Source organism: Gouania willdenowi, unplaced genomic scaffold (assembly GCF_900634775.1).
Source record: "Gouania willdenowi unplaced genomic scaffold, fGouWil2.1 scaffold_215_arrow_ctg1, whole genome shotgun sequence".
Classification (NCBI taxonomy): domain Eukaryota; kingdom Metazoa; phylum Chordata; class Actinopteri; order Blenniiformes; family Gobiesocidae; genus Gouania; species Gouania willdenowi.
In genome coordinates, this window is record NW_021144969.1 from 56,805 (window position 1) to 74,607 (window position 17,803).

A 17,803-nucleotide genomic window follows, 5' to 3' on the forward strand; every position below is an offset into this window, starting at 1 on the left:
TAAAAGATGCCTTACTTAACTGGCCTCGCGAGAACTGCCACCTGAAATGGCCTGAGTGGCAGTTCTCGCGAGATTAGTGCTGACAGCGCCAACACACCCGGAAACGACTCAGAAAAGAAATGATGAATGAATGGAAAGGCGTCCTGGAAACCGCGCAGCTCAATTTCCGGATGTAAACAGTTTGCTTCGTCTCTGCCAAAGAAAAGCCTTAAATCCTTTTTTTAAAAAAACAGTTTTTTTCTATGAAAAAGTAATACAGTCTGGTGCAGAATGTCTTCAAGTGCTGAGGCAACTAATGTGCTGTTGGGTAAAAGTGACAGTTTACACCAAGAAGTTCTGTCGTCATTTCCGCTGTGTGACCTGACAGAGGGGGATCTGATTGAAAACCCTCAGTTCTGTAAACTTCTTGCTATTCTGGCCCAACACGTGGACCAAAGTGGACTCACGGTTCCTCTGAAGACAGAGCTAGAAAAGGCAGAACAGAAGCTGAAAAGCCAGAGGCGTCAGTGGCTGCGGTTTGAAAGCCTTTATAGGAGCCTGCAGGAGATGGTTCAGGACCAGCGTGTCAGGAAGCACCATGCTACTGTTCCCTTGGACCAAACAATGTTCTGTGAAACAATGGAACGGTGTCTGCTGATGGCCCAGTGTGTCAGACAGCTGGATCCCAGTAGCACCACCAACCAGGACCAGCCCTCTGTACTGGGTCTGAGCCCTGAGCATGTGATGGAGCTCATGCCATCGGAGAAGAATGTTCAAAGAATGAAGCAGAGTGTTCCTCAACAGCTGGAGAAACATCTGAAGGATAAGTCTGCTGTCCTACTACCAGCCTGACTGGGAGTCTGAGAGTGAGGGTCTGAAGGTCATGAAGCTGTCTCATCTGTCAGCCCAGCTGGACAAAGACAAGAAAAGAGCTGCAAGTCTGCAGGAACACAACAAGGAGAACACAGTGCTCTACCTCACTGAGCTTACAAAGTGCATTCAACTCCTCCAGACTCTCATCTTACATCACAGACTGACTGTCCAAACAGATCAAGACAAGAAGAAGTTAGAATACTTTGAAGTAAAATGTGAACTAGTCTTGCAGAAGATAAAGACAGAGATGCTGGAAATCCAGCTGGAGACATACACACCTGACACGATAACAGCGCACAGAAAAATGAGGGAGAAGCTGGAGTGTGAACAAAAAGCATGTAAAGCAGAGAAGCAGTCAGTGGAATTGAAGCTGGCCTCCTTTGAGATCCTGGGAAAGGAGTTCCAGGCGTTGGCCGAGGAGTACTGCAGGTTACGGCAGGAGATGGAAGTGAAAAGCTGGGCCGTGAAAGAGTTCACTCACTACAATAAGTGAAAATCCCACAGGATGCTCACATAAGCCAAGGTTGTGATTCAGCTTTGTTTGGTGTTTGTATTAAATATTGATCCATATGTGCATCATCTTCCATCTGATTTTAAAGTAATCTACATTTGTGAGTTTTTCCCCCCCAGGCTTCCTTAATTCCTTGTGTTAATGTAGCAGAAAATTAATGTATTCCTGGAGTCTTTATATGTGATACTGTGGTGTTTTTGCTGCACCCTGTATTAAGCTTTTTTTTAAATAGGAAGTGTTCCATATATTTGTATTATCAAAGTCTGCCACATAATAAATAAATGTCTTTTTTAATCACAAAAGAAAAAAAATAAAGAATTCATGTAAATACGTTGTGAAATGCTACAGAGAGTTTACCTTCCTAAAGAGCAGCAGGATGGGACACAGTTACACTTTCTGTAAGATTAATAACTGAGATTTTAACGTCTCCCACAGCGAAAGGAACCACGTAAGTCAGCATGAAAAATCAGCCAATTACAAGAGCCACAAATATACAATATGCTTTCAAAAATTGTCAAAGAATGTAAAGTCTACAACAAATGTCTAATAAGTCATTAGTGAATACCAGAGAACCGCATGAGAAATTATAAGAAAATATGTCATGAAAATAAAATGTTTAACTTAAAGACAAGCAATGTGAAATTAATAGTAAATAGGCAACGTATTGACTTGTATATAAACTGTAAGTATATTAAATAAACACATATGCTTCATATACACATTCATGTTTTTATTTAGGCTGTTTTATAATTTAGGAATTAGGGCTGGGCGATTCAAGATGTATCGAGTTTTCTACATTGGTGATATAGAAAACTATAATATTTCATATATCATATGAAACAAAATACTAGTTTTAGGAGTCGCTGCTTTTACTTCTCAGAACATGTAAAGCTCCTTTAGATGGATTTCTGAGTGCACATATTGTGCAGCTGTTTGTTAATAAATGTCCCTGTGTAGCATTTTGCATCAGCAAATTCAACCCAGAATTGTTTTTCTGGTCAGACTTTATTTGATAAAATTATCAAGATTTATATCGTATATCACCATTTTGAGAAAAAATATTGAGATATTAGTTTTGGTCCATATGGCCCAGCCCTAGTAGGAATGTTCACAGCATTTCAATGTTAATAAAGGTCGACCTACCAGATTCTTATCACATAATTGTATTCAGTAAGTGGTAGACAAGTGGGTATTTTAGATTTCTTGTACACCTATCTTAAAATATAAGTGATACTGGAGCTTGGTTGGGCGGGTGGGACGGCTCGTAGTGGGTGCCAGAAAATTTCCCTTATTTTCAAATCCAAAACTTGACAGGTATGGTTAGCGGCTGCCTGTTGGAGGTTGAGTGCAGATGTCCGACTGTCCTCTGTTGAAATCCATCAGTTCTGAGCATTGTGAACGGTCAAGGAGGATTTAATGCGCATTTGATACGTTGACGTCAATTTACAGCACAGCTGTAGGCAGCAGTGAGTGCTGCACTGCACACACACAGCTGTGCGCAGCTGTCCACTGTCCTCGATCTGCTCCGTGGAGCAGAGGACAGGGACAGAATTGAGACAGGCTTTAATCATCGACTGTTGAATCAATCCTTTTTCTGTACAAGAACATGGATTGTCCTTATATTTGAGACGTGGATTATGTTAATACATCCAATGTCTCATATGCACACTGCGCACCTGTGTTTGACGTGCGATTGTTTCCCCGTTCAGGGACAGTTGTTTGTTAATTACAGCAGGCTTACCACTAAAACAAGTATAGTAAATATGTCATTTATATGAGGGGGAAAAAAAGGTTTTCACTGTTGGTTTCAGGTCAGGCGCGGATATAAATACCTAATGTCTGTCGGGCACCTGTCTGTTTCAGTTTTACTCTGTCGGGTTCGGGTCAAAGCTTGAAGGTTCATATCATAAATGGTCTGTGTTTAAAAGCAAATTGGCAGCACAAAAAGCCAAATATATATATATATATATATATATATATATATATATATTTGTCTCTCTTTTTCTTTCTCCTCATCCTCCTCCACCTGCTCGTTCATTCTCCAGCTCCACTGCACAAAAACTTTGAGACAAACGTGACAATGCGCATGCTGGTCAGATTGGAGCCACATGATACTGTTCACACTAGAGTCTGATACAGGTCACATTTTAAATGGTAATGTGAACAGACAAATAAAAATAAATGAGCTTGGTACTGTGCATATTGTAGTGTTTTTTAAATGGAGGAACACTTTGATGATGAGGAAATTCCGTGGGGTAACAGTTTGTTTACAAGATTACAGGGAGTTGCTCAATAGCCCACAGTGATGGCCCAGGTTGGATTCGAACCAGTGACCCTCCGATTACAAGCCCGTTAAATTCTATGTAACTGTTAGAACACTTCGGTTTCAGTCAATTCATTTGAAAGCTTCATATTTTGTGAGGCTTTAAAGAAAAGACATTTAGTTGTGTTGATTTTATTATTTTTGACTTTAAGGTAAATATTTTCCTTCACTTAATACTAGGGCTGTGAATATTAATCTTTGTTTATTTTCCCGCATTGATTCCTAAAGAAAAGGTATCCATCGTTACAGAGAAAAACACCCCAGTGTTTAAGAAATACTGGAGGGCTCGGGCAGTAACAAGCAATGGGACCATGTCTAGCCAAACTAACAAAGCTAAAGTAGCTTTTGCTTAATGGGACCTATAAACTGGTGCGCTATTAATGTGTAGGAAGGTGATTGGAGCGGTTTCGGTAGACTCTAGTTTACCCACAATGGAAGCACTTTGAACATGGCAATAACAGATGACCACTACTGTCATCAATGACGGCTGTCTGTGTCATGGCTCACTTTAGCTTTAAGGGCTGGAGTTTTTACTGAGTGGATTTACAGTGAGTCACTATGCATGTGGCAATGTGAATAAAACATGAATATTGCAGTGCCCCAGCAATTGGCTAAATGTAAGAGGAATAAATTGTCTGAACAGATTTGAATGGTCGAGGTTTAAATTTATTCAGCCGTTCTATCATATTGGTATAGAATTTTTCTAAATCTCTAAGTTAAATTCTTTGTGGTCCTTATTTTTCATGGACAAGCTTGTTATTTTGTTTTTTTTTAAAAAGAAGTAATACAGTGCATCTGGAAAGTATTCCCAGTGGTTCACCTTTTTCATGTTTTGTTAGTCTTATTCCAAATCATATTAAAGGGGACATATCATGCTAAATCCACTTTTTTAGCCCTTAAATGCATTTTGTTGTATATTTAGAGTGCTTAGAAGTACAGAAAAAATCAAATAAGTCTCTTCAGGTGCTCCGTAGATATCTTTATATTCTGTTTTGCTCATATTTTTCAATTTGTTTCGATTTTTCTATTCTCTATTACGTTTTTTGAACTATTACATCACAGTATTTGCAGCGGAACTGCCAAATTAGTACATCAACTCCGACCGTGCATCTAACTCGGTCATGCTTTACAGCGATGATGATGATGATCAAGGAGAGAGATTTTAACTGTGACTCGGACAGAATACTCAGTCACACTGCAATATTCTGATCAAATCAACCTGTTACATTGTTTATCAATTAAGGCGTTTCAAATTAAAAGTGAACTCTATCATTTTCACGGATTTCAATGACATTTACAAGCATTAAGAAAACTCCATGATCTGTGATTTTGGCTTTTTGGCTCATTACGCGCAGTGGGTGTGTCAGCAGCCTGGACCAGAGAATAAGCGTTAGAGAGAAGTGCATAACTGCAGGCGCGCAAAAAAGCGCTTAAGTGCAGACGGGAGAATAGACCCCAAAGTGAATAAGTTTTTTTTTTTTTTTTTTTTTTTTTTTTTAGATCAGAAAACTAAGAAATCACATTTACTTAAGTATTCACAGCTTTTGCTTAATACTTTGTTGATCCACCTTTGGCAGCAATAACGGCTTCAAGTCTTTTTGAAAATGATGTCACAATCTTAACACACAGCCATTTTCAGATCTCTCCAGAGATATTCAATTGGATTTAAGTCTGGACTCTGACTGGGCTACTCCAGGACATTCACAGAGTGGTTCTGAAGTCACTTCTTTGAGATATTGGCTGTGTGCTTAGGGTCGTTGTCCTGCTGAAAAATGAACCTTAGCCCCAGTCTGATGTCAACAGCGCTCTGGAACAGGTTTTTATCCAGGATGTCTCTGTACTTTAGTACATCTTTCCCTATATTCTGGCTAGGCTGCCAGTTCTTGCTTCTGAAATACCCATAACATTATGCTGCCACCATGCTTCACTGTCGGGATGGTATTGGCTTTGTGTTGATCAGTGCCTGGTTTCCTCCAAACATGATGCCTGGCATCCTGTCTCATCAGACCAGAGAATTTAGTTTCTCGTGGTCTGAGAGTCCTTTAAGTGCCTTTTGGCAAACTGCAGACAGTCTGCCATGTGCCTTATACTAAGGATTGGCTTTTTTTCTGGCCATTCTACCGTATAAGCCTGCTTGGTGGATTGCTGCAGAGATGAAAAAGGGATAAGATGGTATATGGACTTGATTTATTATAGCGCCTTATCACCACACTGAAGCAGTCTCAAAGCGCTTTACATATCAGCTCATTCACCCAATCACTCTCACATTCACACACTAGTGGGACAGAACTGCCATGCAAGGCGCTAGTCGACCACTGGGAGCAACTTAGGGTTCAGTGTCTTGCCCAAGGACACTTCGACACATAGTCAGGTACTGGGATCAAACCCCTAACCTCTCGATCAGAAAACGACCCTCTACCACCTGAGCCACGGTTGCAGGTTTCCTTTCAAATTTTAAAGGACAGTTTGCATAACTATCAGAAAAGTGTGAAACCTGCTAAGACTATCTATTTTGCTGATATGGTTACATCCAATAGGAACAACCCTCGGGTTCTCTTTAATATGGTGAATGCTGCTCTTGATGTTCCTCAATCCAATAGCCGAGAAGCGACACCTGCAATGTGTGAAAACCTCTTGAACTTTTTTATAAATACGGTTGTGACCACTAGGCCCTTATCAGTCCTCCTTTTGTTGGCGTGTCTGACTGTCACGCACAGCCCTATTCTGTCGTTTTGAGCCTGTGACCATCATTTAGAAAAGGTGGTCAGTCAAATGAAGCCCACTGGTTCACCCTTTGATCCCATTTCCCCACGCCTGTTCAAAGACATTTTTTCCACAATAGCACCCTGTGTTTTGCATTGTATTAATGGATGCTTGGTGAATGGGGCAGTTTCAAACATGCTGTTGTTCAGCCATTAACTAAAAAGCCAGGCCTTGATTCTAACGATTATTATAATTTTTGCCCAATTTCCAAGCTCCCATTTTTGTCCAAAATTTTGGAGAAAATTTTTTTCAATCAGATGAAGACATTTTTAGATGAACATGAGATCCCTGAGGTTTTTCAGTCTGGTTTTAAGAACCTCCACTGTGCTGAGTCAGCTTTATTTAGGGTTTTTAATTATATTTTGATGGTTAATGATTCTGGCCACACTGTGGCTTTAGTGCTGTTGGACCTGACCGCTGCATTTGATACAGTGGATCATGAAATCCTTATGTCATCTTGAAAATTTGGTTGGCATTCGGGAATGTGCTTTGAAATGGTTCCGATCTTACCTAACAGAGATTTTTGCGTCAAAGTTGGGGACTGTTTCCTCCACAGCCCCCCTGTCGTATGACGTACCACAAGGGTCCATCCTAGGGCCACTCCTGTTTTCATTGTATCTGCTACCGATAGAATCTGTTCTCCGTAGATTTGGGGTGTCATTTCACTTGTATGCTGATTACAGCCAAATCTACAGTATGTGCCCCTTAAGCGTGAGAATGCATTCAGTACTACTCAACTTTTGGAGTGCATTGATAAAATCAAATCTTGTATGTCTGCTAACTATCTGTATTTTAATGATAGAAAGACTGAAGTACTCCTAGTTAGGCTGAGTAATTCTGGTAGCGCCGCCTTGGTAAATCTAGAATTGTTGTCACATTTTGTCAAGCTCATTGTTTCAAATCTTGGAGTGAAAATTAAAATTAAAATTTTAAATCTGACAAACAAATTAGTGCTGTGGTGAAGGCGAGTTTTTTTCCATCTGACGCAACTAGCAAAGATAAAGTCGTCACTTTCAAAGCAACACTTTGAAATACTGATCCATGCTTTTGTCACGACACGACTGGACTATCTGTACACCGGCATCAGTCAGTCCTTGCTCACGCGCCTGCAGCTGGTTCAGAACGCTTCAGGTACCTGCTAACTGGCTTCACCTGTTCTGTCTTCCCTTCACTGGCTCCCAGTTCAGTACAGAATTTATTTTAAATTTCTGTTATTTGTTTTTAAATGCCTCAATGGCCTTGCCTCGCGTTATCTGTCTGATCTGCTCGTGTCCTACTCCTCAGCACGTTCACTCAGATCAGCCTATTAAGCGTTGCTTATGGTCCCTCAGACGCATCGCAAAGTTAGAGGAGACCGAGCGTTTCCTGTTGTTGGTCCCAAACTGTGGAATAAACTGCCTCTGTACATTCGACAGGCTGACTCTCTTCCTGTTTTTAAATCACACCTTAAGACAAGCATGTTCTCTTTGGTGTTTAACCAGTGTTGAAGGTGACTTTTACTGTTCAAATTATATGCTGTAATGCCACTGTACTGTTGTATTTATAATTGTATTTTTATTTCCCTTTTGTACAGCACTTTGGTCAACTGAGTGGTTTTTCTTAGTGCTTTATAATTAAATTGGATTGGATGGTTGTACTTCTGGAAGGTTTTCCTCTCTCCACAGAGGAACGCTGGGGCTCTGACAGTGACCATCGGGTACTTGGTCACCTCCCTAATTAAGGCCCCTCTCTCCCGATCGCTTTTCGAATGATGGAGGCCACTGTGCTCATTGGGACCTTCAAAGCAGCAAAACATTTTCTGTATTTATCCCCAGATTTGTGCCTCAAAACAATCCTGTTTCGGTGGCAGAGATGAAAGTAACTGATTTACTGATATACTTACGTTACTTATTTAGTTGCTTTTATGGGTACTTGTACTTATATATATATTTCTAAATAAGTACATTTTAAAAGAACTAAAGTACCAATAATTCATTACATTTCTACACCCAACCATTACTGAGTAAACTATAATTTTTTCTTTTAAAATTATCAACGGACATTGTGAAACTCCATAAAATAAACCTGACAACAATCAAATGCATCACATCATAGCCAACTAACCATATTTAACATAATGCACCACACCAAAATAGCGTTGAATGCCGGTTATTTTCTCAGAGCATCACCTACTGCTGCTTATCTGGATTGAAGTTAACCATGAACAGCATAGGAGAAAACACCACAAGATGGAGGTTGAAGATTCTGCAAATCACTGGCCGCATCTTTCTCGTATATTTGCATTTAAACATGGAAAAGGCGATAGTATCATGTCAAAACAGTTCACTGCTAATGTTTAGTAAAAAATGTGAAGACCCACTCCAGGATTAAAACACAGTGTTGGACACGAGAAGGTTTAATTTGTTGTTGTTAAAATGAGACGATTAACCATTAATTTTCTGACCCGCTTACTGCTTCTTTCTGTGTCGCGGGGTCTTACTGGTTCTTATCTCCAGCTCTCAATGGGCAGATGCAATTGACTGGACAGAGCGCGAGTCCATCGAGATGATTAGTTTTGTTTCTTTTTTTACACAGAAAGTTTAAACAGAAACAAATGTAATATTGCTTTATTCCAGGCAACCAGACTACATTAAAAACGTTCTTTCTGTCTCTTCCTTTTTCAGTGTTAAGGGAACTGTGAAAAGATTTATTACCAAAAATGTATGTGAGAGGTAAAAGTAAACTCATAACTTTTTGAGTACTATATAATTGATCTACTTTTTACTTGTACTTAAGTATTTTATGTAAGACTTACTTATGTACAATTTCGATCAAGTAGCAGTACTTGCATTTGAGTAGGATGTATCTGTACTATTTACACATCTGCTCAGTGGTCTACAGACAATTCCTTTGACTTCATGCTTGGTGTTTGTACTCTGACATGCGCTGTCAACTCTGGGACCTAATATAGGCAGGTGTGTGCCCCTCAAAATCATGTCCAATCAACTGAATTTACTACAGGTGGACTCCAATCAAGCTCTTGAAACAACTCAAGGATCATCAGCTGAAATAGGATGCACCTGAGCTCAATTTTGAGCTTCATGGCAAAGGCTGTGAACACTTATGTAAATGTGATTTCTTTGTTTTCTCCTTTTCATAAATTTTCAAAAAAAAAAAAAAAAAGGTTAAGGCTGTAACATAACAAAATGTGAAAAAAAGTGAAGCGCTGTGAATACTTTCCGGATGCACTGTATTTTTCAAACAAAGTCCAAACCCTTGAAGTTTGCATGGTTCAAACTGTATTTTTCTGTGTTTTTCTAACAAATGCAATTACATATTTAATGCTAATGAATGTAACTTTCAGAATATTAAAAAAAAAAAAACACAATTTCTGTGTAACAACTTCATAATTTAGTCTAATTAATTCACAAGATGTGATTAGTTAGTCAGATCTGGAATTATTTGTCACGTTGATAAAATTGATTCACACCTGTAATTTATTAATTTAAATCTGATTACTTGGTCTTGCAGCTTTACAAAAAGCTGGATCACTGACCATCAGAGGATAGGTACGAAAGCGGACAGATCAATATCCAGTGCCAAACATGAATGATTAATGGTTTTAAAAAGTTATGAAATTTTGCTTCTTGGTATATAACAATTGATAAAGGGTAAGATATTACTAAATCATTACCGATAAATGTGGTTATCAGTTTACAATGTGATAAGTTTGATGCTCATTTGGGAATATAATAGGAGTGTGACAATATCTCGATACGGCGATATATCCCAATATTTTTTTTCGCACGATCACTTGCGCTAAGTATCGATTTTTTTTTTTTTTTTTAATAATTATTTTTTTGAATTTTTTTTTTTTTTTCAAAACCTTTTCTGCTTTTTTACTAAACTGTGCAGGTACATTTTTGCAGAAATTTTGTCACTGTTTGTTGAAGGAACCAATATATTGTTTACTGGAATATTGCACTATAATGATGTCACTGGTAAGAATGACCCTATTTTTTGTTTACAGAAAGCACTATTGGAGATACCTATTTGTTTACATTGGTATGTTTACAGAAATGTTACACTAAAATAGTGTCACTGTTCATAGGACACTTTTTCAATTTGTTGTCTTTCAGAGATATGAAATAAAAATTGTATTTTTTCAATTAATTTTTTTCTTATGTCATAGATTATCGTAGATTTATTTCTGACCAATATATCGATAATCGCAGTATCGTCATATTGTGAGATAATCGTTATCGTGAGCTTTGTATCACGTATCGTATCGTGAGGTACCCAGAGCTTCCCACCCTAGAATATAAGCATGTAGTTTAATGATTTGGGCATGTCAACATTTACGCACCCAAAAGACAGATATTTCTTTTATCACAATTTAACTGCCAATGTTAATTTTTTCCTACAGCTCTACAATATGCTGTGTGATCTCTAAGCGATGAATATTTGAGTGTTTCTATTTAAATAATTAGGGTTTTCATGTTCCACATTTACAGACGCACATCTGATGCATTTCATAAAGCACAAGCACCACTGTATCGTTAACCCCCAATTTTTGCTAAGTTTTTTTGTATTTCTATAAAACAATTAAGAGAGATGAGTATGGACAAAACATTTAAACCATTGCATTGATTCAATTATGCAATATCACTGAATTAATATATCAATCACCATCAACCGTATTCCATTATTTACATCCTAATTAGTTGCCAAGTGTTCTGAACTAGACTCTGTTTCAGGTTCAGAGGTGGTGGTCCAGGGCGACTTGGAGGTAGATGTTACCCTGAGGAATATGTTGGCCAGGAGGAAGACTTTGATGGCCCAGAAGAAATGAGCCGCAGCTGGGACTCTGGAGGACGAGGGAGGCCGACTCGTTTAGGAGGTACGAGTCTGCACCTCATTTATTTATTTATTTATTTTTTTTGCACCTCATTTAAATTAGTTAAACTTTCATATGGCTGCTAGTTAAACTCCTAATTACAAAATGTTCATTCTTTTTATGGGCGGAGGTCCTGATGGTTATGGGGAGAGGCTGCAAATGCAGGATGGCACATCTTCATCTGGCCGAGACCGTACATCATCTCTTCAAGGAATGGATATGGCATCCCTGCCTCCACGTAAACGCCCATGGCAAGATGGCCCAGGATTAGGAGATCCTCGAGAGCGAGAGTCAGCACGGCCTGATGGAGGTAAAAACCCTTTCTGCTCAATGGTAATTAGACACCACTGACATGGCCTTTTATCACTAAAAAACAACCCATAAATTATTATTGTAATGATTTTAATGCATATATTAATGCATTTTTTCCCCCAAAATTTTTTAAAATTGTATATGCACACAGCCCACCGAGAAGGTGGTGAATTTACTTCATATGCTGCCCTAAACACACCAACATTCTACCACAAATGGTCAATGCAAAGGATCTAATGTGTGACCTAGTGTCATTTTATGCTCGATCATACTCCTAACAATCTCAAATTAGAATTAAAATTGTGATATACTGTATAGCCATGACACAGAATGCTTGGATCTCATAAAAATGCTATTTTTCTTACCACTCAAATACTTAGTGTAGGCAACTTACTGGACTTTTGTTCCTCTTATGGGTTTTCCAAGGGAAAAAAACAGGAACATAATCGTGACAAACTGCAGGCATTCAAAAATGTTCCCATTCAAAGGAACTGTCCTATGGCGTCACTTAGTTTTTTTTTTTGTTTTTTTTAATTCAAAGTTATCAGACAAAAATCTATTCTATAATAATACAGTTCACAGGACACAATTGTGAGGGTATAAAAAGTTTAAAAAGCTAATGTGCCAGTGACTCATATGAGCCTTTTGACTCTGCTGACTTTTACAGAATAGATATTGGTCCGGATGTGGATTTCTACTCTACTTTTAATTCTTCTAACATTTGTGGAAATTACACTACAGGAATTATTAATGAACCTATTGTTGATTTGCCTTTTAATGTTTTTATTCTCTACATCTCAATATACGTAGTTTATCAAAAAAAAATATGATGAATTCAAGCAATTTACTTAAATTAACTTTTTCTTTTACAGCCTTATCTGAATCATGGTGACTGAAGACACAAAAGATTGTTTAAATTTAATTTTTGGACTATTGACTGCACGCTGTCCTCAGCTCCAGAGGACAGCTTGCAGCCTTCAGTGCCTGCCTCACTATTACAGCTACATCTACAAAGTGACGTCAACATATCAAACGTGCATCAAATCCACCTGGGTCGTTCGCACTCAGGTTGCATTGAAAAAATCTGATCTGTATCTGATTCCGGACCACATAAGAAAGTGGTCGAAGCCTGATTTTAACTGAACTACTCAATTGGTTTAAGAAGGTGCCAATTAACAGTGCACCAAGCAGGCTGCATAATTACATGTGGTTCATTCTAACTGTACATCAGACTGAACAGCAGCAGCACAACTTGAACATGTGATTGTTTGTCTTTCCACTCATAGTGTTCAGCAATTTAAAAAAAAATTTGAATAGTTTATCCGAGGCCTCCACTTGCACATACAGTGGGTACGGAAAGTATTCAGACCCCTTTAAATTTTTCACTCTTTGTTTCATTGCAGCCATTTGCTAAAATCAAAAAAGTTCATTTTATTTTTTTATTTATCATTAATGTACACAGCACCCCATCGTGACAGAAAAAATCAGAAATGTAGAAATTTTGCAAATTTATTAAAAAAGAAAAACTGAAATACAGTAGTCCCTCGGCTATATTGCGGTTCACCTTTCGCAGCCTCGGTGCAATTTTGCTTGCATTTTTTTTTTTTTTTTTTACAGCGTATGAACATGCATTGCGTTCTGCATCCTGATTGGCTAATGCTGCATTCACCCACCAGCGACACATCCAACTTGGTGAGTTAAACATAAACCACCAGTGAAAAAGTTGGTATGATTAGCGGCTAATGCTATCCTAGCTCAGTGCTACAGAGAGAACTTTTACCTGCTACTACCACCTGAGAACAAGATTGAACTTTTTGCGTTAATTCTAAGCGGTATGTGTGTAGAAAACCAGGCACTGCTCATCACCTGCCCAATACAATCCCAACAGTGGAACATGGTGGTGGCAACTTGTTGCATCATTCCCAAGAAGACTCATGGCTGTTTTAGCTCAAAAGGGTGCTTCTACTCAATACTGAGCAAAGGGTCTGAATACTTATGACCATGTGATATTTCAGTTTTTCTTTTTTTGAACTTTTGTATTTTAGCAAATGGCTGCAATGAAACAGAGTGAAATAAATTTAAGGGGTCTGAATACTGTCCGTACCCTCTGTATTTACATTTATGAATATTTACTTGGTAATTGTATATTTAACTTAGTATTTGTTTTCTGCTGTAACAAGTGGATTTTCCTGTTGTGGGATTAAAAAGGTAGAAATACACTAAATAAACTCTTATCAGACAGGCTAAGTGATGTTATGGCTATGATGTTTATCTATGCATCAAGATGGTAAATGATAAAACAAAAATGGAAAGTAATAAATAGTGAAGTTACTTTTCAAATGGGTGAAAATGAGTGAAGTAATTACACTACATCACTTCCGGAAGTAATGAGTAAATAGTCATATATTTATTTATTTATTTTTTTTTTTTAACTAAACTTATACGATCACGATTTTTAGGCTGATTACCCATCAGTGAGGTTTAAAATAAAATGTCACCGATCTGATCATATGAATACAGGTGGATACCGAATTTGATACACAGCATTTTACATTGAGTAACATTTACCTATTAAACTTTTCCGCAGCCTATTTTATGCTCAGATGGAGGACAGCCAGACAAACATTTGGCCTGATGTGTGCTTCAGAATGTCTCTGCACTCCCAAAAAGAAGGGTTGCCTGTTATATTGCACTGTCCCTGCTCGGGATGTAACGATTCACTCAACTCCCGATATGATACAATTCTCTCACGATTTATTTTACAAAATGGGACTGTAGACATATGATGACTGAAAAATGTTCCTTTATTTTTTTGGGGTTAAAAGCTCTAAAAAACTATACTGTTTTCCTTTTATTTTTCATTGTCAAAATAATCCCTTGATAAACTATTCAAAACAATGCAATTTAACTAAAATAAATCTTGAATGAAATAAATAAAGGAATAATACAAATGAAGAAGAAGCCTATTAATTTAAATTCTGGTTCTATGGTAAACAATGCAAAACTGCATAATAGTTCTTTTTCTTTTTAAAAGTGCAACTGAGCGTAATTTGTTTTAACAATTGGACTTAAAAAAAAAAAAAAAAGTTATTGAACTGTATTTAGGTCGATATTTGTTTGGACCAGCAGAGGGCGCTGGTAACCCAGTGGTCGGTTGTCATGCAGATATCTTGCAGTGAAGAAGAGATGCTATGCTAGTAGACAGAGCTAATAGAAAAATGTGACTTTTACAGATATTCACATAATATTACAGATATTCTTTCAGTGCTAAAGGGGTAAGGAATCATTTATGAATATGTTTAATAGTAGAATGCGGCCAAAAAGAAAGTAGTAGCAGATTCCGCCCGCCGCCAACACTTCTGGAAACGGTCAACCATTAACATTACAACTTTTAAAAGTTTGCTTTACTTAACTGTTGAAAGTTTGCTTAATACTTGAAATAATATAGCCACACACGTGTGTTAATTTTAATTCAAGCATCTTTACTTCATCTCCGTCATACATTCTTTCCTGTTACTGGTGGTAAGAGATGCACACCTTTTTCTGATCACGGTGAGTGAGATAAATCCTGGTGCCACTCTCATTTTAATATTTGCATATTTGAAAGGGGGCATGGACCGAGAGGGGTCACGTGTGCTCACATCCACACTGATTCAGATGTTCAAAGGATAGGTGTGTGGATCCAGTTGTATGCACAGATGCACACATCTAAATTTTTATGAGCGTAGGCCTGTCTCTGGATTCAGACATACCCTTATTTCACACAAGTCTTTGTACATGAGCCCACAGTTTTCAGTGTGACGGACAATTCGCCTTTATTGTAGACGGCGTTAGTGAGAGGCAGGTCAAAGGTACTTCATTCATATTTCTTATTATGTGTGGGCCACGGATTTATCTCTTTGTATAGCTGAATTTGTGCAAGTTTGTAAGTTTTTCCTTGTAGTTTAGAGGGAGTTGCTGACAGTTGTCCGTGCCTTGATTGACAGCCCTTTTTGTCTCATAAATTTGAGCCACCATGATGGTCCACCTCTAAAATTTTCAATCTTCATCTCAGTAGCTATTTTTCTTGCTTTCAGTCAGATCTGCATGGTGGAAACACCTCGGCCATCTGCTCTATGTGTTGACCCAGTCTTCAAGCTTGTTGTCTTTCAGACAATTTCCTTTTCTTACCTCTGAAAGCTTTTGTCGTCTTTTTTGCCTCGAGTCAGTTCTTCACGTTGCCGTCTCCAATGTCTCATCGAATCGATAATGCCAACTTCAGCATGTTTTTTTTCGACAGCCAGGTTGTCTTTAACTTGAGAGATGCATTGTATGCTTATCTTTGTGACATTGCCAGGATCAGGGTGTGTTCATGACACGCTGATCGGAATGATTCAGTGTGAGTGTGTTTGATTTAATGTGAACAGTTTCATTGGTCGACCGTGACCTGTTGGGCAATTCCATTGGTCTACTGTGATGAGGCTCAATATTTTGGTTGCATGATGCTCATGAACAGATAGCCTCATCATTGTTTAAAGCACAGGGTTCAAAGCGTGGAAAAAAAGTAGCATCTTATAGTCCAGAAATTACGTAATCAAATTCAGTCCTGCCATTATGTGAGAGGAAATCGGGTTGGAGGTGGTGTATCCCTGTTTATTCACATTTGAATTAAGGGACGATTTAGGGCTTTACTTAGAATAGAGTTATTAAATAGAGACGGATAGATTCCTTGTTTGTTGAGCTTCCTAGTTCTGTGGGTAAAATGTTATTGGGGTTATTTATTGTTCACTAGATTTTTTTGCATCAAAGTTTTAACTGAAAGTTTATCTGACTACAACTGAAACATTGAAATGGATGCCATTGGTTTATTCTACAGTTTTTCTCTTTAATTCATAAACCAGCAAGAGTACGTGACAAGTCTTTAACTTTAATTGATAGCATATCTATAAACAATTTTAATTCTGAAACCAACTCTGGTGTTATCTATTCAGACTTGTCAGATAATTTCTTTGTATTTCAGTATTGCTTTCGGTGTAAAAAGCTACAAACCTAAAAAAGAAGTACTGTTAAAGTGGAATATGAGCATATCTAATGCGGAAAAATATAAACATAATATAAGCAATGTTTCTTGGGATACAGTGTACTCTGAAACTAATGCTAATAATGCATTTACAAATTACATGCAACTTATCAAAGTTAACTTCACCGAGTCTTATTCAGTTGGTTATTCTTCCAAAAATCTAGGTAAAAAGAAAAATATAGAAACCATGGTTTACATCAAATTTCATAAAAAATAAATGGTTTAAGAAATATGTATATAATCCTACTCCATTTACTATCTACAAAAGGTTAAAAGATAACTATACAGTATGTATTCATTAAGATCTGCAAAAATGAAGCATTTTGATACCAAATTAAACAATAAATCAAATGATATTAAAGCAATTCGGAAGGTCAACTTCTACAAAAAATATGTTTCTTCCACAGATACCAGTATACCCTCAGTATTTGTTGGAAATGCAGTTACATTTGGAAGCTTATTTGATATAGCACAGAAATGCAGCAACTAATTTATTAATTCTGGTTCTGAACTAGTTCAGAACTAATATAGACAATTATTATTTTTGATTTATGTGATGTCTCACAAGCTCTTATTCCAATGTTTGCTGATGATACAACTTTAATTGCATCTAATACAAAATAAAATACTCTTATAAACAATGCCAATAGAATAATGTGCATTTGATACATGTTTTAAGTTTAACAAACTCTCTTAACATGAAAAAAATCTTATTTTTACTGGCAAAAAGAGTTTTCTAACAGCTTTTAAACTTTTAATTTCCATTTTATATTAAGATTAATTCCCATGTTCATCAGTACTGCACATGCCATAATATAGACTTTAATTGACCAAAGTGTGTGACATCCAGAGCCCAGTTTAAACCAACATATAGTGGTTGCAAATTGTGGTCACAATTTTCTCATTTGCTTAATAATGACTAATCTCTAATGTTGTCAAAAAAGAGAACAAAGTATTGGTCAAATCTTGTCATCAGTAACAGTGTGGAAGTTCCTAATGTTTTTTATCTGATTGTAAATGCTTGTGATTTTAAACCGTTTATTTATTAGGTGGAGGCTTTCAAATAAGCCGTTGTGGGTTTTCTGCCTCTTCCTGCATATATTGAAT

At 37.4% G+C, this 17,803-nt stretch overlaps 1 protein-coding gene and 1 pseudogene across 4 annotated transcripts in view; both read left to right on the plus strand.

The window, feature by feature from the left end:
- The window catches only part of wdr33 (WD repeat domain 33), a 45,532-nt gene that overhangs the window by 26,657 nt on the left and 1,072 nt on the right, over positions 1 to 17,803 (plus strand). For 3 of the 4 annotated variants that reach the window (XM_028441321.1, XM_028441320.1, XM_028441319.1), the window contains exons 19-20: positions 11,186 to 11,328; positions 11,450 to 11,635. In XM_028441321.1, coding sequence (XP_028297122.1) covers positions 11,186 to 11,328; positions 11,450 to 11,635 — 329 coding nt within the window. The remainder of the gene's footprint in view (positions 1 to 11,185; positions 11,329 to 11,449; positions 11,636 to 17,803) is intronic. The other variant, XM_028441322.1, reaches the window with a different exon arrangement.
- On the plus strand, positions 271 to 1,366 carry LOC114458939 (HAUS augmin-like complex subunit 4; annotated as a pseudogene).